This window comes from Balearica regulorum, chromosome 6, assembly GCF_011004875.1.
Source record: "Balearica regulorum gibbericeps isolate bBalReg1 chromosome 6, bBalReg1.pri, whole genome shotgun sequence".
NCBI lineage: Eukaryota > Metazoa > Chordata > Aves > Gruiformes > Gruidae > Balearica > Balearica regulorum.
This window is the reverse complement of record NC_046189.1, coordinates 30906750-30928293: the sequence shown is the minus strand read 5'-3', so window position 1 is coordinate 30928293 and position 21544 is coordinate 30906750. Positions and strand designations below refer to the sequence as shown.

Here is a 21544-nt window from a genome sequence, read left to right as displayed (position 1 = left end):
AAAGAAAGGAAATGTACTGAGCACTGTACATGAAGATAGGAAGTGTGCAGGCTCCTTACAAAGGATTTTCCAGACGGGCTGCAATGGAAAGAGATTAAACTGGTGGCATCTGAAGGTGTGTGTAAGGTGTCAAGAATCAAAAGGTCCTGCCCCTTTCTCACTAGTATTTATAGGACAGTAAGTCACTATGGACTAAAGAAGTGGGAAGATTCATTCCATTTCATTTTAGTTGAATAATGTGGGTACTATGGTAGGCACACAGGCTTCCTACAAGGCAAGAAGTGGACTTTCAATTGAGCAGCATTGGAAGTAGCACTTCTAGGAGCAGAGCCTTCTAACGTAGGTGCATGGCTTTGCTTTACCGATTTTCTTTCTTTGTTTTTACATCATTGTCAAATTTGACCTTAACAGGGTTAACAGCAGATGTGAACTGAACAGTAATTTCCTGTGCCTGACTTGAGAAATCTGAAAGAAATCTGCTCTTGGAACATTCAGCCTTTCCACACAACCCCAGCATTGGCGCTCAAAATCTCTAATCACTTCTGCAAATCTCGAGCTAACTTCATTTCCTAATGCAGAAACACACTTGCATCACCTGGCAGGAAAGCAAACAAGCTTGATGTCTAATGCACATGCAGTAGCATGTGTTAAGGCCATTCTCCATTCCCAACCAGCAAGTGATACAGCTTTATTACAGCTCTGGCCAGACATTCTCACCTCTCTGTGCTCAAAATTTTGCACTCTGGAGGCCCCCCCATGCAGCCCATGTTGGTATCTGCTCTGCCTGACCACTGAAGCCAGCAAGGACACAAGGGCTGCCTGCTCAAACCACAGGGTGGATCCATATGAGAACACACCTGCAATAGAGGGGTTCTAAGTTCTCTTTGCCTTTGCACTACAAATTTTAAATTTTACACAAACCCAGTATTTTCTGCAGGGTTTTTTTTCTACCATTCATACTGCAAAGTTGGTAAGGGCTGGGAAGGCACGCAGCAGTACAGTTGCAGTGGGCACCGTCACATTCCTCACCTTGAAAACCAAGTAGTTCTCAACTGATCCAGTACATGAAAAATATGGTTTCTGTGGGTAAAAATTCAAGAGGCATGGCTGATGAATGGCAGACGAGGGAAATCAAGCAAGCAGGCTTCATTTAGACCCGTTAGCACTGAGGGGCTGGAGAGGGAGTCAGATTAAATCTCATCTAATTAGAAAGGCATTTAAAGGAAAGATAGTGGGCCTTTTGGGAGATGAAGTGATGGAAAATATATAGCCCAGCTTATTTTCCATGGACTGAATTTACTGATAGCAGAACAACTGCATGATACAGCATCTTCTCTGGGTGTCTTTGAGGAACGGACCAATAAGCTAGCTTTGGTCTGGACACAGAGAGGGGTTGAAGAGGCCAGCACAGAAGCTGGATTCATCCTCATGGAAACACAGGTCTGAGGACTCTGAAGAAATAAAGAAGAAATAAAAGTCAAGCAGGATGTGGTTTCCAATGGAATGCCACAAAAAGTTTGTATATATTATGTAAAACAAAGATATCACATGGGGAAATAGAAAAACTTACTAGTGCTCACATCACCTTGCAAAGTACTTTTTTTTTTAAACAAAAAGCAGACTGAAGAAAAAACAATACAAACCCATTTTTCAGGTAAGGTATGAAAGACACAAACCTGTTATTAAAAACCAAGTATACACTGCCCCAAACATAAAAATAATCAAGCATATGCTGTGGTAGCAATTCAATAAATCCACATAAATAAATTCAGAATTCTAAACATTTCCCATAATTGCAGGGTCCCATGGGATATGGAAGGGATGTAAAGAGGATTTCAAAGCAATGGAACAATCAAGTGAATAACCTATATGTCTTTATTACATTCAAATGGAGAATTTTTCATTGGATGGAGTTTCTTTTTTTAACTAAGTGGATTGTTCAGAGATGATAGTGAGTCAAAAGGAAAACTTAGAGATTCTTAAACTTCAATGTACAAAAGTATTAGGACCAGATGGATATTATAAAGATGTCTCTAGAGTAGTGCATTAAACACATGCACCCTGTTGGGAAATAAAATTATTACATTTAAAATAAAATTGTGTGAAATTTTCAGAATTACCTGAAGGAATCAAGTTCTCTTTCCAAAAAAACCCCACAGGTTTCTACTTGCTTAAATATGAAAAAAGTCCTTTAAGTTACTTCATGCTTTGTTTAATTTGAAACTAAAAAGCCCAGCGATATAATATAACCTCTCTACAGCTGAACAGTACAAGGTTAATTCAGTTTCCTTAGAAAAGTGGAAATTGTATTAGCATAGCACATAGAAGAAAGGTGAAGCTGTTTTTAATGAATATAAATCAAAAGCTAACAATTTGTACAAAACAGATAAAGGAAGCAAACGGACATCAAAGCAGTATCTACAGTCAGCAGAGGTAATAATGATGTTTTAAGTGTATAAGGGGTTTTAAATGTATTAGAAGCAAAAGAGGCCCAAACAATACTAGCAATATAGCTTTGAAAGAAAATGATGGAGTTGTCAAAAGGAACTTCACTGAATATATAAATGAAAATATTAAGTAGGTGCGGAGGGAGCCTCTATGCCTGGCACCTCCAAAATGCCATTTGCAGTTCTGGGTCCACAAATCAAGAATGAGTTCAAACTGGAAGGGGTTCAGAAGACCCATAAGAAAAATAACAGGAGCAGAAGGTGCATTTCATGGCAGAGGAAGTCAGGAAGCTCAGTGTGTCAATAGCTTAAATCCAAAGATTAAGTGATAGAAATCAAGAAAAGTCAGTGTAGTTTTCATTACAATGAGCTATTCAAGCTGGGTGCCAAAGGCTATGTAACCTCCAGAGCTGGTGCGTGCTGAAGCCAGTCAAATTCAGACAGGAAATTCACATTCCCCATCACCAGTGATTTTCAGTCTGAAAGGGAATGGTTTTCTAAAAAAGATGCTTTCATGCAGTGGTTCTCCACCTGATCAGACTGCAGGCTGTCCTTGACTCACATTGCTGAGCTGCAACTGCTACAGAGGTGATATGGGTTTGCTGTCCTTGTATCACCGCCTCCCGAGCGGCCGGGAGCCGCAGCGTGCCAGCACCGCCCCACAGGCCAGGCGAGGACGCAGCCCCTGCTGACCCTAACTTGAGCATCTCCACTAGCGCGGCTCTACACCACTGCAGATCAGGCATTGTCACTTCAGAACACTCTACCTTAGACTTTTTGCCCACCATGAATACATAATGATGTATAACCCCACCCATGTTGTTTCTATGTGTGCTTTTAGCATCTTTTAGTACATAATAAATTCTGGTAAGTAAAGTAACAAAGCAGTGTGCATGTATTTTATGTGAGATTTTCCAAAAAGATAGTTTAAACGTGCATACATTTTAATGTTGTAGACTGTTTCCATATCGAATGTACTAACTTAAACTGTCAGTATTTTCATAGTGAAGTCCTGGCCAATGCCTTAGAGGAGATCTGAAAGCCCAGTGATTTGCAAGACCGTGGCATTTGTGCTGCCTGTGCTCTATCCTCAGCATGAGGAAGGGCTCTGCTCCCCCTTCAGCCTCCAGCTTCCTTTAGTAGCTCTCAATGGGTGATCTCAAATGCTTTACTAATATCAATTAATTATGCTTCAAATTGCCCCTAAGAGAGACAGATGTGATTATCCCCCTCTGTCATTACACCCAAGGTTAAATGGAGTCAGGAAGAGGTTAAGTGACTCTCAGGGTTCACAATCTTGCTTGAAGGGGAGCGGGGCTGCAAGGTGCTGACTCCATTCATTCAACTGCAAAGCCATTGGGGCCCAGAGGGCTCAGCACGTGGCAGGATGGAGCCCTCAGCATGCAAAATGCAGAGCAGGGAATGACTTTCCGATTCCCCACCTCTGCTTGAAATCATCACCATCTAAATAACAGGGGTAGATGCTGCCCTCCGTTACTGGTTTTTAAATGACTGCAATTCTAAGTAAGTGAAAGCAGCACATTGCGCAGCTATCAAAGCAAACCCGGGAGCTTGTAGCCCGCAGAGTAAAGCAAAGCCTGTTTCCACTTCAAGAGTTCCAAGTGATTAACTAGAATTAAAACAAGAATATTACTTGGTCAATCAAGGAAAGACAGGCCACAGACAGTAATTGCACAGATAAGAGCTGAAAATGGGTATACTGCTTAAACCAGCACAATTCGTGTAGCTACAGAAGTTATTGAATCCACAGGCAGATTTGAGAAAGGCATTTGGAGATGTTACTGAAAGGTTAATTCGCTTTTGTTCTACCAGTAGAAAACCAGAGGGCCTTTTAATTGAATATCTGGAACCAAAGCTCATTTTATGACATGACCTGACACATAGCATAATCATATTTCCAAGACACGAGATATTGGTAATTGAAAGGAGGGGGATTTGTCCTTTGATTTGAAAAAGGTCATGAGGTTTTCAGTTAAGCATCAGGTCAACTAGGGCTTGCTTCGCTACTCTTAACAACAACAGGCAACTTACTACAAATTTCACAGCCTGCTGGTGGGTTTTGTTGTGGTTTTTTCTAAGCTATCTGAACCCATTTTGTAGCACTTTGGAGGTATACAGAGGAGACAGGGAGACCCTAATCTTTGGAAACCACAGCCTTAGACATGAACAATCGCAATAGCAGCAACAAAGTCATCAGAACAGGCCAAACTGTAAAGGTGAGAAGAGGAGAAAGACTCACACAAAACTCCTGGGCTGTTTTATCCACTACAAAAGGCAATGATACGACCGACTGCAGTGAATTACAAATGACAGAACAGCACTTGGCATTTGGCAACAAGCTATCCTTTAAGATGGAAAGCTGTACAGCAAGCTGGCTCTGGATAGAAAGGGTTAAAGAGAAATACTTACATCCAAAACAAAACCAGACCTGGATTTTCCAGATAAACTCTGTCACTGGCCCACGTGGCACAAAGAAAGCTGGTAACAGCAGTTAACCAAGTCAGCATCAGCCTTGGTTAACTGCAAACATATTTAAAGAGCAAACTAAATCATTTTGCCATCTAACATGCCAGTGGATAGAACTGGTAATCGGAAGATAAACTGCTCTGAGTTAGCAGCGGTCTGGCAGAGCACTGGGGGAGGCACCGTTGAATTACACCTGCGCTAAGTGAGGTTCAAAAGCAGCCCGTTAGGATAACGGAGCATTACCTGAAAAAGTATGTCTTATTGGAAATAGGTTTGATGACAGTGCGTAAGATGGGTGACACATTCATAGTTAAACGTCTCCATGTACCCCACACAGACTTTACATGACATTGGACCAACATAGCTGTGTGTCAGTGAGGAGAGAATTTCACACAGCGAAGGCATGCACCTCCCTCCTCTTCCCCTTGTCACAAGCCTGAACTGTTTATATACAGGTAATATTCTTCACATCAATTCAAGCAGCTGTAACATTTTAGGGTTACGACAGATTTAAAGCATGAATGCTGTTTTACAAAACAAGAGGAGCTGGATCACCCCAACAAATTTTAGTTTAATGCCATAGCTCCATGACAGCCACCTCTGAGCACTTCTGTAACAGCTACGCGCAGTCCCGTTAAATGCTGCAACTTCTGAGTTGAGAGCAGTTAAAACTGTTTTCTCGGTGCTAATTAATATCCTCGACACAAACACTGGGGCAAAGAGCAGTTCTGCCTGATTGCAGAGACCGCTCTCTAAATTCATCCTTTATGAAAACCAGCCTGTGGACATGCTCTGTGGCATCAGCACTATTTAGACCGACAGGAATGCACCTCGCTAACGCAAGCCTGTAGCAAGAGCACCACTAATGCAGGAGAAAAACCAGTTAGTGGCAGAGCTAACATATCAAAATTCTGCAGTGCCAGCCCACGCAGGATTTAAAGCCTCATTATCAGAGGGTCCAGACCTCGCTTCTGCTTCAGTCAACAACCAGAAAATCCTTCCTGCAAGGGGTTTTGCCTTGAAACGGATTCTTTCTGTTCAGCACGTTTTTAATAATTTTTTGATAGCTTAAGCTTCATTTACAAACACGCATATTTTGTTCAGGCTCTTTGATACAGCCTCCTAATGAAAACTTAACAAGATGTGCTTGCAAGCAACGGGAATACCTCTTGGTGGGAGCCAATCTGAGGCCATCACAGGACGCTGAATTCATCTGTGCTGCTGCTTTGCTCGGTGCATCTGGAACCATTAACTCAACTGTTGAGTATTTTAGCCCCCTCTGTGCATCCTTCATACAGAACTATGCCACCCAGATCTGCTCAGCACTGAGACCCAGATCAGTCGTCTCAGGCCCAGTAGCCACTGGCTGAAGCCTCACGGTCAGTCAAAATTGCCGTGTTTTGTCACAGCAGTCCAGCTTAGCCAGAACGCAGCATTATGTCACCAAACCTTCCTGTACAAAGGCTGAGATAACGGTGTGACCAGCTTTGTCCCAGCTTACTTCAAAAAATGGGAGGGATGAAAAGGAAACATTACCGCTTTCTTAAAAACAGCTTTTTGATGACAGCAAGCTAGCAGGGCCGGAGGAGCACACTGGCCCTGGCTGTTAGCCAAAGCATGGTCTGCACCCACTGCACACCATGCAACCCACTCTGGCAAGGACTCTCAGCTAAGTGCTTTTCTGTCATTGTATATTCCTCGATGCATAACTTGAACAGAAGAAATTGGGCAGTTTTTATTGTGAAAGGACAGAGATACAGAATGATCAATATCTTGAACAAAGTCTGTGAGTAAAATTAATGCAAGTTTGCTTTAGCTCTCAGTATTTTATGCACTGCTCATGAAACACTCAGGGATGGACAAGACTGAATTAGTCAGTTCCCTTTCTGACTTCTTTCTTTCTTCTTACTGATGGCCAGGAGATGACCCATCAGACAGCGATGACTTCAAGATTCCTGCTTGACTTGGAAGCCAAAGAGCTTTTTTTGTTTAAGATCACAACTATATCCAGGTACCCTCTCCCACAAACAGCTTAGAACAACACCCAGCCTTTTAATGGCTCAAACATCATCTCAAAGTCTTCTGTGATTTTATCAGGCGCAACACAGATTAAGCACCCTCATTAGCTTCTTCCAGCCCTGAAAGAAAAATCCTACAAAAAAATTTAAGTGAAGAGCCAAGGAGACTGATGTCTCTTAATTGCACATCCTCTTGTCACAGCACAGCCACTTACTCAATACAAAAATACCTCATTAAAATCATCCTCAGTATGGTTTATTTCTGGGTGTTCTTTGGGTAACCCCTGTGGGTCAGGCTTCACCAGAAAATAACCTTTTCCAGCTGACAAAAATAATTTCCAATGAAGTGAAAGTTTTACTGCTGAACACAGAACCGGAAATCAGCTCCCAGCAAAGTATTTATTAAAAATACCCATTCTGCGAACCCTGTTGAGTCCCACAAATTGAGGCCATTTGGCAAGTTAATAACATGGGCAACTGCTGCCCTTACAAACCATTAAAAGGCAGCATTTTGCCCCTATTATTTCTCATTGCTGCTGAAAGTCTTTATTTTTTAAGAACGCATATTACCATGTGTTTTCACAAAAGCAGGAACAGAATGATTTGCTCAGTGCCGAGCCCTTCCACTAAAAGTGACTGATCTAAAAATTAAGTGCCCCCCCATCACTTGGACCTGTTAATGACTGTCTATTATATATAATTCCTGTTTCTGACACATTTGATTCATTTGTAGTCTCTTTGGAGGCAGCAATCTTGACCAAAAAAATGATACAACTGCGTTTTCATGTGTTGGTCTCATTCTTATCAGCAAGTGGACAACTTCTGTTTGTGTGCAAGAATTAGTAGGGGGTGTTATAAAGCCTTTTCTATTTAGAGAAAATCAGAACAAAAACAAACTCTAAAACCAAACCCAAAACCAACAAAACAAAAAAATCACTGTCTATTTCAAACTCTAGCGTTACTATTCCTAGAAACACATCATTGCTGTGGTTGGAAGGCACTTCTGGAGATCATCTAAGTCCAAGTCCCCTGCTCAAAACAGGGTCAACTACACCAGGTTGCCCAGCACTGTGTCCAGTTGGGTTTTGAGTATCTCCAAGGATGGAGGCTCCTCATGGTCTCTGGTCAACCTGTTTAACCACACCCACAGTAAAAAAAAACAAACAACAACAAAACAACCAACAAAAACCAACAAAACACCTTCTCTTTCGTTTAAGCAAAATTTCCTGCATTTCAATTTCTGCCCATGGCCTCTTGTCCCATCCCTAAGCACTGCAGAGAAGAGTCTGGCTCTGTCTTCTTTACCCCCCACATTAGGCACTTCTGCATACTGGTAAGATCCTTCTGAGCCTCCTCTTCCCCAGGCTGAACACTCCCAGCTCTCACAGCCTCTCCTCAGATTTCAGATGACCCAGACCCTTCATCACCATCATGGCCCTTCACTCCAGTACGTCAATGTCCTTTCTGTACTGGGGAGCCCAGAACTGGACACAGCAATCCAACTGTGTCTCACCAGCACCGAGTAGAGGGGAAGGATCAGCTCCCCGGACCTGCTGGTGATGCTCTGCCTAATGCAATCGAGGATGCCCATCTATGGAGTCTGTGTCCCCAGCTCTGAACTGTTTCCACAAGAGCAGAAAACACCTAGAATAAGTTTGAGGAATAGCTAAAACTTCACAGTCACATCACCAAATTATAACATCAAAAAAGCATATTAAATTCCAGGGATGAACAAGGCAGAACAGGCAACAATGTGAGTTTTAGTGAGAGAATGTGATGGCCGTTAATTTTGTTTGGGTCTTTGCATTGGCTTGACAAGAAATTCCATGGCTCCAAGGGCTTCTCTAGACAGAAGTTTGGGTTAAAACCACAGTACACTCCTGAAGAACCATCGGCATCTCCCTATTGAACTGAAAAATGCTCACCTAACTTCAATCACTTATTTTTTCCCTTAATTCAGTTTGAATAATGCAGCAAAAACATCTCCAATTGAGAAGACATGTTATTTACTGGAACTTTGTTGCCCTTTGTGATTCTGACAACTAATCACAACTAACTGCTGCTATTTTGCAGAGTCTTCAGTGATATAGTAGGAGGAGGTTAAAATTTAATGCATTGGCAAAGTCAAATCTCAATTATCTGGGATAATGGAGTGGAGAGAGCACATAAAAGTAAAAATGCAGATAAAACACAGGTAGATAAGCTTTACGAACAAATAGTCAGGATGTAAGGAAAAGAAGACAGAAAAGTCAGTGCGTTGATCCCAGAAGAGGCACTGATGCAAACTGGTTAGTCCAGGATGCAGGCATTTCATGCTGTGAGTCTTGAAACAAGCTCTGGATGCAGACCACAAACATGCAGCTAGTGTACTTCTGGTCATAGCTGGTTGCGGGCTGCAGTCTAACTGGGCTAGGCTGGATCTACTCTTGTCCATTTGGCTCACTTCCTGATTTGGTCCACAGCCCCTCAAATCCTGATCATTCACATACCAAGCTATGTGTGTACACCAAACCATACTCAGACTAGTTGTCTCCTCTTCCCATCTCTAGACAAAGCCAAGCAATTACAAAAGGAAACCCAGCGTAGTTGATGATATCCAGTACTCCAAGGACTGGTCTATGGATATAATATAGATACAGATCCAATACACCCTGCCAAAACACCTCTCAAATGCCACTGCAATAGGCCTACTGCTTTCAAATGTGTCTCAAACCCCTCATGGGAGTCCCCACGACACAAGACACACCTGTGGCATCATGCTTCACTTCAGCAGACTGCATCCTCCTCCTCTTGCTTTAGGCATTTTGAACTCAGATAAGGGAGTGGGATGACAATTACATCTTAGGGCCACAAGAGCCTCACAAGGGTCCAGAGAAGAGCCAGGCCAGGTGCTGTGCAGCGCAGACACCAGCAAACGCTAGCCCTGAGAAGCAGCAACAAGTGGCAGCCAGCACCACAAGCCTGTGTGGCGTGGTGGCCAGAGAGGGTACAGACCTACCCGATGGACACCCAGATGAAGACCAGGTCCAAGGCAGTTATTGGCAGAAGGAGCATTAGCTTTTCTGCAGCTGGCATTTTTGCCCCAAGTCAGTACTGGGGACCTGCCCCTACAGCTGCCTCCTCCCCCAAATCAGTCATTACAGTGCACAGGGATGCCACCGGGGAGAAATGGGAATGTGAAATCAAGAGCATCACTCTCTGTGGGTGTCAAGTCCACAGGAGTGAATTTTCTTCCCAGTAATTTCAAGAGTTTTGATTCTGATTCTCAGTCCTTAAAATATTCCACAGGCACTAGGAATAACCTTTACGCTTCACCCACATTCAAGGTGATGGAGTAATGAGTTCCCCATCTTTTCCACGTGGATGTAGCAGTCTTCTCTTCCGGAGCTAAATCACTGTGAAGCACTGTTCAGAACCATTAAAGCACCACTCAGCTCAGTCCAGAGTTACCGGCACAGCAGCAGATTGATGGTTCTCCTATACAAATTAAGTAATTTCAACTGGAAGCTGCCACAGAAAAGCCAGACCTCATTTTAATTTGCATGTAAGATATATATCTGTGGCCTTTGCCTAAAGGTTTGTCACTCTAGCTGAAAGCTTTACAAAGGTCAGAACATTCAACTTTCTGCTTTAAATTCTAATGGCAGATGAGAGATACATTTCTTAGCATAAATATTTATATATAAACATACTTTATATATGCATGTATACACACACCCCCAATCTTAAAATATCTCAGCATATGTGTAAGTGTAACAAATACTGTCATAGAGTCACAAGTGAATGGAGTAACATACTGTGAGTCTGCACTGACCTAAGATGTGGATCTGAATAGAAAAAGAAAATTACTTGAGGTAATGGGGCCCGGCAATTTTAGCAGCGTTTCTTCTGCACTAAAATAAGCGAGTTAAGACTAATTGGCAAAGTAAGCTCCAAGAGGTCTCAAGACTGAGAAAATGGTAAACAAAAGCTAATCTATCAAATTTAGCACAAAGCACATTATTACTGCAGAAAGGCAGAGAAATAGAATGATTTGTACCGTTCTACTGCATTAATGATTATTTCACAGAAACCAGAGATTTAAGGTACTCATCTGCTACTTTCCCCTGCACCCAACAAAGGGTAGGCTCGCTGCACTCCCTTTGTGCGCCTGCTTTCTGCTTTGCACGCAGACACTTCCACATTTACAGAGAACAAACCCGACAAATCCGAAACTCTGCATGACCCACATACTGACAACACAACAGCAACGCTGACTGTCTTAGGAGTCACGGGAAGGCCAGAAGTGGTTCCAGTTAACACCTCTCTGTCCTGTATATAGGTGGTTTCATGCAGCACTGTATCCAAAACAGTGCAAGAAGAACACGTCTGAAGGGCAGCCTCAAGGGACCCAACAGTCTTACATCATGCAAGTCTTGCTTTTACAGCCCGTTCGTACAGACAGGGCCAGGCTGATCTTTATTCACCCCTCTTGGTGTAAGGGTAGAAGTCAACCTGCAAACAGCAGTATCATAATTAGCCCATCAGGCAAGTTGCCTCATGCTTTCAACCCTGAGAGCTACATACTCATTGCACGTAGTATCTTTGCTTTAAACAGGGCCTTAAAAAAAGATCAAGAATTTAAGCGCCTTAAAAGATGCAGCTAAAAACCAAAAGGGAAATAAATCTCTCTCTTCCACAGAAAGTCACTCATCAGGTAAAGAGAACTCAAGAGACAACGAACTCCTAAATCTTACCATTTCACGTGCAATCATTTGATTTTAAAGTTACAGCTTGCTCTTAACCAGTTGAGGTCCATGAATCAGAAATTCCTGGCACATGGGCAATTTTTAGTCAATAGGTGGTGGGAACTGGAGTTGAGAAGGGATTAAGTCCCCTTCCCTTTTCTTTTACAACCTTCCAGAAATCTCCCTTCTGAATTGCACCCCTCCCTTCTCCTACATCCCACATCCAGCAGGGCTTCATGGGAGCCCAAAAGCATTCATGTTTAATTCTCTAACAGAAAAGCAAAATAAGGGGTCGCCTGATTAAACATTAAGGACTGGAGCTTTTTCTCCCTTTCTGGTTAATGGGAACCCCTTCAGGTTAATGGGAACAAGCTAGTAACTGCTTATCTGAAGGTTATCCATTAATTGCAGGGCTGGCCATGTGACAGGGAAGAATTTTTCTTGCATCTGGGGGGGGGGCTGAGTCATGGCGCTATAAAAGGGAGTTAATACTACCTAATATTAAGTGCCAGGATTATCTTCTCCCTTTCACAGACCCCTCAAAAGTTAAGAACCTGTACCAAGTCTGCCTGTCTCTGGGACAACACAGGAAAACAGAAGAGGTCCCTCCCATTCACCTAATTTATAACGGACCTGATTCAAAACTTCTCTAGCAACATTCTCAGGAGCTTCAAAAAGAAAGTGTGCGTGTGATGCACACAAAACAATCTGGAAAGAGGAAGCTATGCCCATATTCCCAGTGGAGATTTAAATGTAGATTTATTACAGACAAAATTTATTCCATCAAAATTTGTTCTCAGCCTCTGGGGACTGATTCCTCCTACACCACTATATCGATTTCACTACTGAAATGCTGCACTAATGAGTCAGGCTCTCCATGTCCATTGTGCTACTATAAAGGATCACATTTTGTTATACGGACCATAAAATGCAGCAGAGGAAAATAAATCTGTTTTGGTTTTGTACCCCTGCCTGCTTTGGTGTCTGCATTAACACAATAACTCTTTAAATACACACCGTATACTGATTTGTTTCCATTTATAAAGATATAAATGATGGTGCCAATGATGGTCCCACACAGTTCTACTCAGAATCAGCTCTTTACCCTTAAAAGTCTGGGGACATAAACTGTAGGGTTTATAAAACCCATGCACATAGAGAGGTATTTACTCACATGGTGCATAGAACATGACAAGAGTGTGCTTCTTCTTCTTCAAGGACTCCCTGAAGTCTTCTCCAGCAAGGTGGATAACACTAGTCTGTTTTTCTTCCCATGCAGGCTCAGGTGGTGGTGGTGCTTCAGGACTAGAAAAGAAAGGAAATGAGACTGGTTTGAAAATGTTTCTGGAAGCAGGCAAAAGGGCATCATGTCCTGGTCATAACTACCATGAGGGAACTGAGGTCGAACAATCCATCGGGGTGTCTGTGCAACAGAAAAACATGCTCAACATTTCCAAAGAAAGATGCAAGTTGATTTCTGGAACTCAATATAATTTAAGTGATAATACTCAGGTATATGAGTAGGAATGCAGAATACAGATCTCCTGCATTGCATCCAACATCTAGGCGGAAAAAACATTGCTCTTGTATCACTGTGTCATCCATAGGCATGAATTGAGAAGAAGAGCAAGCAAGTGGAATCAAAAGGCAACCAATATAGAACAGCATCTTCCATTCAAACATCCTTTTTGTACTCTTTATCACTATCATGCAAACTTCCATAAAGAATTTCATGACCTTCTCTTGAATTCAGATATTAAAGCCAGGATGCAATAATCAGCATCGTTCCACTTGGAAGACTGGGGGTGACTGAACTGGAATATTTTACCTTGATAAAGAGAATGTCAGGTTTCAATTACGACTGCACATACTGACTAGATCAGAGCAATCCCGCACATCTACAGCGCCTCTAACAAAACTTCTGCTATTCACCAGCTCACAGACTTCTCTCAGACTCATTAAATTCATTCCTGCTGTATCTTAAATAGTGATTACTTATATAAAATCATCAGAATGGTGCCACGGTATAAAGACCTTCATATGTCGCCTCGGTAATAAATTAGCTTTTCAGACTTTCCTGTCACTTCGAATGACACCATTTTAAGTTGTATCAGGTACATAAAAATCAAGTGGAGAAAAACTCGATTTTTAAAGTTCTACTCAAGGTCACTTGGTGGACATCCATCATATTTCCATCGATACTGATTTGCCAGTTGTTAGTGAAAGAATTAGGGCAGCTGGTCTGAATTTTCACACAAGCACAGTTGGTGTGAGCTATCATCGATAACAGTTACAGTCAGAGGTGTGACTTCATCTCACACAGACCTCCTCATGCTGACCTGAAATAAGCTACCCAGACACTGGTAACAACCTATTGTGGCAGCACAAACTACAGTCAGCACAGAGGGATGGAGCCAAAACCCACGTGGCTGCAACTTGACCCCTCACTGGGACAGGTTTACACAAGCTGTGCATTTATCTCCAGCCTGCAGCCTAGATACACCCTTATTTCCACCAGCTTCAGTGCAGCTGTGACAATTTTAGCCCAGGTCAGCAAACAAGGATCTTGCTCTATTACATCTCTAGTTGGGAGAGCATCTAGCAGTCAGAGCAGGAGAGTAGCCTTGGTTTCCCCTGTGTTGCTGACCACCTGAGGCTGCAGACAAAAGTCTTCCAGAGGCACAACGGGATCCGGAAGAGATTAACACTCCTTCTCTCCTCCTCATTGCTTATTCATCCGCCAATAGGTACAGACAGCATCAACCTGAGTGTTAAACTCAATACAAATTACATAGCGTTCAAAGTATTCAAGCAAACTGGTGAAACTAGGACAGTGACTTAACATCCAGTATTGACACTGCAGCCTGCAGCCTGGAGCCTGAGTATGCAGGGAGGCCAAGGAAGTACTGTGTCTAAATGTACAATGTAGATAAAACTTCCCAACATGCTACAAAGACCTGCCAGGCCCTATCTATTACCTGATGTGAAGTACTCAGAGATGTAATTTAAAATGAAAAAAAGAACCAAAAAAACCCCAAACCAAAACAAAAAACCCAAAACCCCAACCAAAAAACCCCTACACAACCCTCGTCCTCTCTCCCAAATAAGAGGGGAAAAATTAAGGTTACATTCCTCATGCCAACTGTACTTAACAGTTAAATGATTTAAAAACTTCACAAAACACTGGCAGTTTTTTCCCATTGAATAATGCAGAAAATACATTAGGTTTACAGTACCTAAAGGAAATGCATATTTTATTCCAGAATACTTAAGAGAGAATTGTACCAGCAATTTACTTCTTTGAAATGAAATTATTTTCATCATACATCAAACCTAATTCTGCATATTGTAGCACACCACCCAAGAAAAGTTGGGAAGTCCAGTCAGAGGTGCTTTTTTTGTTGGTCTCCCTGGCTTTCCTTCAGCCCCATGTAGCTGGTGTTCCAGGCATTGGCTCTGAAATGCTGGAAACAGAGAAGTACAACTGCAGAAATTCAGTTACTAACAATAAAATCTGCTTAGTGTAAGGAGGGAACAACAAATGTTCTGTTTATTTTTCAGAGCCATTGCTATTCCTTGTCTGCTGAGAGGCTTACGGTATATTTGAAAAATATTTATTTTGGGAAAGAATTACTGGGACAACTATGAAAAACCCTGCAGCAAATAAAGGATTTGGTGTATTAGAGACCATAATTAACATACATGTTTGTATGGCTCTGAATACTGGAATTCAATTTGGTTTTGTTAGCAAGGGATTTAGGCAGTCAATGAAGCTAGGTTTAAGATTTACTTCCTCACCAGAGCAGTCTTCAGCAGCCAGTAACCAGGAACCTGAATACTATCTCGAACCCTCAAAACTTACTTTTGCAGCCAGTCGATGATCTTCTTCTTTGTTCTGAGGTGTGGCAGAGTGTACTTCTCCTCTCCATCCTTAAAATACTTCAAAGTAGGAAACCCCGAGATGTGATATCTTTCTGCCAGCGCTTTGTTGACGGTAGCATCAACTGCTGCAAGGACACCTGGACTCTAAAACAGAGACCACTAACTGTAAAGCTCAGCAACATACACACACCCCTTTGGCAGGAAGCAGTGGGCTCGGGGGCAATCACTCATGATCTAGGTGCCTTCGCTTTCTCACGTACTCAGCACACAGACACACACAGAAAGACACAGAGGACTGATGCAAAATCAGGAAGGGACATCTTATGGACTACATGTAACCAGAGCGTTACCTGTTCTCCCATTTCTGACAGGATTCCCTGTACATAATTCACTTTATAATGTTTAAGAGCTGTTCCCAGGAATGACATTTCCTCCCACAAATCCAATTTCTCCCAGAACAAATGACTACTGTTAAAGACAAGTTTACTTCAAGGCAAATTCATCTTTCCCTAATTAGCGGACATCTATACATGGACCACCTTTAGAGTCACAGAAATACAGACGCTTGTAGGATGTGATTCATCTGATCTTTGTTTTTCTCATCTCCTCCTTCTTCTCCAACAAAGGGACTCTAGATGTCTCCACTGAAGATGCTTAAAGTATGGGGGACACTACTCCTACTTCTCTTCTCGCATGGTGTACAGTGTGAGACTGAATCAATAACGCTAATACTTCTATTGCTGGATCTCTCTTCTCCAGCCATGCTGATGGAGCGCTTTTATGGTTGCATCACTCCATCACTAATGGAGTGATGCAACCATAAAACCAGGGTATTTGAAAGAGGGATCAACCCCTTTTTGTTTTTTTCCAAATCTAATTCATAAATAAAAGCCTATGTTTCTTCATATTCGATGCTTTTAAGTATGGGAGAAAAAAAATCCATTTTGGATTTGATCATATTATGTATAAGGCCTACAGCAGAATACATAAACATTTTTCGAGTTTGTTTTCGTTCAAGACAGAATGTTCTTTCTAAGACTTTGGCAGGGCTCATGCATTAGCGATGAGACTGTACTTTGGAAGCACATTTTGAAGGGTCCTGTGGGAGGATGAGAACAGCTGAATTTGTTGTAGGGAGAAAAGTCACTTTTATTACTCCAGTTATTTATTACTGATTATTTGAAGGATATAATAAAGGAAATTAGCTTACATCACTGGCTACATGCAGAAACTCTGCAGCCTTCTCATATTCTGGCTTCATTTTCTTACAGTGCCCGCACCCTGCCAAAAAAAAAAAAAATCCAATTAAGTTGTACACGCCATGGTTATTCATTGACCCATCTAGCCATTATCAAAATCCAAAACCATGTGGTAGAGATTTACTAGAATTTAGTATGCATTTTACTTAATTGATTTGTAAAGCCTTAGTATGATTTAGAATCTTTTCCAAAGTGGTCACTACGGTTTAAACAAAGAATTTAATCTATTAAAAAATAATAATAAACCCCTTGAATTCACATCCACACCTCTTCTCTCCCAGAAAGTACTATAAACACGGTACTTGTCAAGCCCATCGTTTCTAGCATGTTCTTGGGCGAGGCAAACCTCACCCATTTCAGTTTCCAAATCTTTATCTGCTTTAAAAACAAAACAACACAGGTCCTCATGTGACTTCCCGACTTTAAACCCAGGCTTATACTAGCACAGCTTAATTGAGTAATGTAATTTGAATTAAACTGCACTGATAATAAGCCCCGCTTTACAGTGGTGCAGCATGTCCCTCTAGCAAGGATTTGCACTGATTCAGTCACATCAGTGTAATTACACCACCACATATGTTCTCAACATAAGCAGGGCCTGTAAAACCGAGATAATGGTGCTTTCTCGCTTGTGTGAAGTTCTCCAGAGATCTGCCATTACTTTACTGCTAAGTGCTGACATTACAATAAAGTAAAATGAATGCATGAGTGAGAAAAGCAGATTTAAACCAAATTATTTGGGTGTAAATTAAACTGCTTTCAGCCGGTACAATTGCTTCCAGGCAAGCTGAACTTTCAGGACCAGGTGAGGCTCCTGCCACGGCGTGAAGTTACGCTTCAGCACCTGCACGACGCTGGGCCTCGGGGACAGCCCCTTCCTTGCCTCCCCGCCCGCCACTATTGCCCCCCCCAGGGACCAGTGCAACCACAGTCCCCACAGGGCAAAGGGACGAAGTGGCCGAGATCGACATGCAGGCAGGGTGAGGGCCGGCTCCTGCGCGCAGACTGGAGACGCAGAGAGCTGTAGTAAGGCCCGTTGCATGACCCAGACCCACTGCACTCGCCTGCCCCAGCGCAATGTAATCTCAACGCAATCCCTCGCCACCCTTTCACCTTGTGTTTGCAGCAGCAGCCGGCTTTTCTTTCTTCAGCTGTTACTGTTGGAACAGGCACTTGGACGCCCAGACTTTGCTGAGCTTTTGAAAGTGGTATCAGAAAATATGGCTAGATATCTGTTTCAATGCAGCTTCAGCAAAAGCTGTTTCTGAGGTGTACAGGCAACAGGGTCAGGGCTATTTTTAACACCACTGTGTAAAAGAAAAGAAACCCAGGGCTCTGAACCACAGCGCTGCTTTGATTCCCGCTAACGAGATGACCGCCGAAGCCGGCAGACGCAAACCTAGGCCTGAACTCAACCAGACAACCAGGTTCTGTACAGCACAAGTCAAAGCGTGTTCGCAGCCAAGAAGCGATACGACGTCCAGGTGTAACTTCACCACAGCACACGGGGACTTCAGCAGAGCTCCAACCACCGCAGCACACCATGAAACGCTTTCAGGGCATGTTTCTAGAACAGGGTGGACACATTTGAATAAAGACTGCAAATCCCACCTAAGAATTACAGCAAATACCCAAATGGTTGATCCCAGAACAAACTCCAGTTCAAACACCAGCTAAGGTCCATACCGCTTAGTCATTTGCATAGCGACCACAGCTTTAAGAAGCCCCACATCCTTCTTTTGAGCAAACCCCAACGCTTTAATGTGGTAGGAGCAGCAGAACGAGGGGATCTCAGCTGGAGGAGGAAGTTTTGCTTTGGTTTTACCTGGTGGCGGGAGCACGTGCCACCAAGCTGGGAACCGGATGCAACAGCTTCAGAGGTGAATTCAGGAAGAAGCTGGAAAAGGCTGAGGAAGAGTTACTGTCTCAGCACTGCTTGTCTTGGTTAATAGCACGAAAGAGGCTGGCAAAATGATTTATTTGCCACCCACAGAAAACTTGCAGGCATATGGCTTTGCGGAAGGGGCTGACAGTTCCCTTTGACACCTGCCCAAGTTGATTTATTTCTCCTTTTAGGAGCAGGGAACTTTATTCATTTTCTGCTCTTCCTCACGTCTAAATAAAGGGTGTCTTGAGTCCCAGCTCAGATATCTGGGAACCTCTCTGAATTAGCTGGCTCAAATTTGTACAAAAAAATACTTTTTTGCAGGGGTAACTACATGCTTTACACAGCGTGTCCTCCAGCCATAGCAAGCTTCATACTGTGCTCTAGATATGGTATCCACACAATCTACACTATGTTCCACAATCATTAATAGTAGATCCGACCAACCAAAAGCATCAAACAACCTGGGCTTTCACAAACCTATGCAGAGTTAAAAAAAAAAAAAAATCAAACACACACCCACACACACCCCCCAAACAAACCAGCTAGGCATACTTTACCCAGGAAATAAAAAAAAATCCAAAGCATCTGAAATTCATGTAAGTAATATTTTGGAGAAAGATATCCAGACTATGAAATGTCATTGTTCAGGCTCTTTCATGAACATCACACAGACACAGCACTACTGACTGCCACAAAGCTAACTCACTCACGCTTAAAATAAAGGGGAAGCAGGATCAGGTCTTTAAAGGCACTTAAATGCAAACTGAAGTTCTCAAATCTTTATCATGCAATGCTTGTTCTACCCCTGACAGAGGACAGCACGATATGCCAGCCTGGAAAAAAAGCCAGCATATTAAACTGAATCTGAAAGAGGGACAACGAATCTTAAGAGCTTCTCCCACGATAAACGATGCTTCTCAGGCCATTTTTATGAGAATTTTGCCATTGCGTGCTACAGCCTGCTTCTACCTACCATTGCAGAAAAGGGGAGATATGAATTAGAAGTCAGACCTATGCACTGCAAATCAATTAATCTCTCCTATGATTATTTATCCTAACTTTCAATAATCCTGTGAGGATTGCCATTAAATTCTCAAGGCCAATGAAAAAGTCATTTAAATGAATTCCAAGGTCACTGCTTCTCCTTTGATTGCTACATTAGGTTGTTCAGCAGCAGCTGTATCCCTCTGCACTAAGCTCCTCTAGTTTTAGATTATTTCTGTTCATAAAATGAATGGGAAAATAGCCAGAACCCTACAGGACCTGAGCCCAGATGCTCCAATGTGCTGCATAAGGTCTGCTGGGACAGTGGAAGGAAGCCCACAGAGCTGTAGTGGGCATCTGTGATAGATGTGCTCTTAGAAGATGCACTGTCATGTCAAGTGTATACTGACATTAAAAGACTAAGTAAGGGAAGCGATTCATTCCACCCCAGGTGAGAAGAGAAAGGTCATAGTCAACACCAGGATGCCCTGCAGCCTACTCCAAGCACTGACATCCTCTGAGCCTCTCTGGCTCACAGCTGCTGGAAACACCCAAGGAACTTGTAGGTGTCTACACAAGAGGACTCTTACAGCCTCGGTCTTTTCTTGCAGAAGACAAGTAGCTCCCGTGGAGGTGCAAGTCAGAGTTACAATCCATCTGGCAGCAGAAACCAGTAGGGATTCAGTGCCTGGCTCTGCTGAACAGTTCTGGACAACTCCTTTGACCTCTCAACACCTCATTTTCTTCCTCTTGCAGAAAAGGAGCCCGAGGCTGCAAGGACCAAGGCTCGATGGAAAAGAGTACATGGAGTAAGTGTTAGAGGGAGGAGTGTTACAAGACAGGAAAAAGAAGTCAAAGCTTACAAAAATCTGTGCTAGAACATCTGGTACAAGACAGGCCCTTGCTAAAGCCTGTTTGGCACATGGCAAAGACTCACAATACAGAGCACAGTTGCTCCAAACGTCTTCAGAAGTGAACTAATGCAAACACTTCTACTGTTAAAACCAAGTTTTGCCTGCAGAAGACAGGCAGAAAACCAGTCAAGCAGTTCCAGCTAAGCTCCTGCATATGCTGTCTTAGAGCTGTCCCCAGAACATAAATCTCTGATTCTCTCTGTCATTCACTGTTTGCTTCTTTCAGGTTATTACGGCTATATAAACAAACACCATGCTTTTGGTCACGTCCTCTCGTTTCAAGACAACGTTGTCTGAGGATCTGAAGCGTACATGACAAGCAAGAGATAAAAGCCAACATTCAGACGGTTGCGGACAAGGAATCTCTGACATGAAGAACCCTAGAGATAAATTAAATTGCAAATAAAGATTTTAAAGAATCATTATGTTTCTGCCATCGACAGACTGCTTGAGTACTGTTATGCATACCAGCTATTTATTGTATCATTGCTCTACATCCATCTATAACTGCATACCAAAAATACTTCCATTAGCCTGATGAGAAAACGAATTTGAAGCACAAAGCATGTCTTGCTTTCAGCAAGTGTGTCATTGGCAGTTCAGGCTACACTCATGGAAGATTTATAGACAACTTCAAGAAAAGAAAAAAAAAATCTCAAAAAATTCAGATGCATCTTTGCTCTCTAAACATTTAACACCTGGGGATACACCTTTGGTTTCTCCAGTCCTATTCCCAGAGAAGCAGCGACCGCTCAACACAGCAGAATAGCCAGCCCTTAATGCATGCCTTGTTGTTAACTTTGAACATATAGCTGTGTATATAAAAGCAATAGTGCGTACATGTGGGGCAGACATAATCCTTGCAGCCAGGGCAGGGATACACACAAGTCCCAGCCTTCTTATCACCTATGTAAGAACACAAATATATTCTCTTCTGC

At 42.6% G+C, this 21544-nt stretch overlaps 1 protein-coding gene across 1 annotated transcript in view; it reads right to left on the bottom strand.

The window, feature by feature from the left end:
* Positions 1–21544, bottom strand: part of PDIA5 (protein disulfide isomerase family A member 5) — a 104348-nt gene that overhangs the window by 17009 nt on the left and 65795 nt on the right. Inside the window, exons 12-14 of the mRNA XM_075757065.1 lie at positions 16772–16842; positions 15542–15705; positions 12854–12984 (exon numbers count right to left, since the gene is read on the bottom strand). Coding sequence (XP_075613180.1) covers positions 12854–12984; positions 15542–15705; positions 16772–16842 — 366 coding nt within the window. The remainder of the gene's footprint in view (positions 1–12853; positions 12985–15541; positions 15706–16771; positions 16843–21544) is intronic.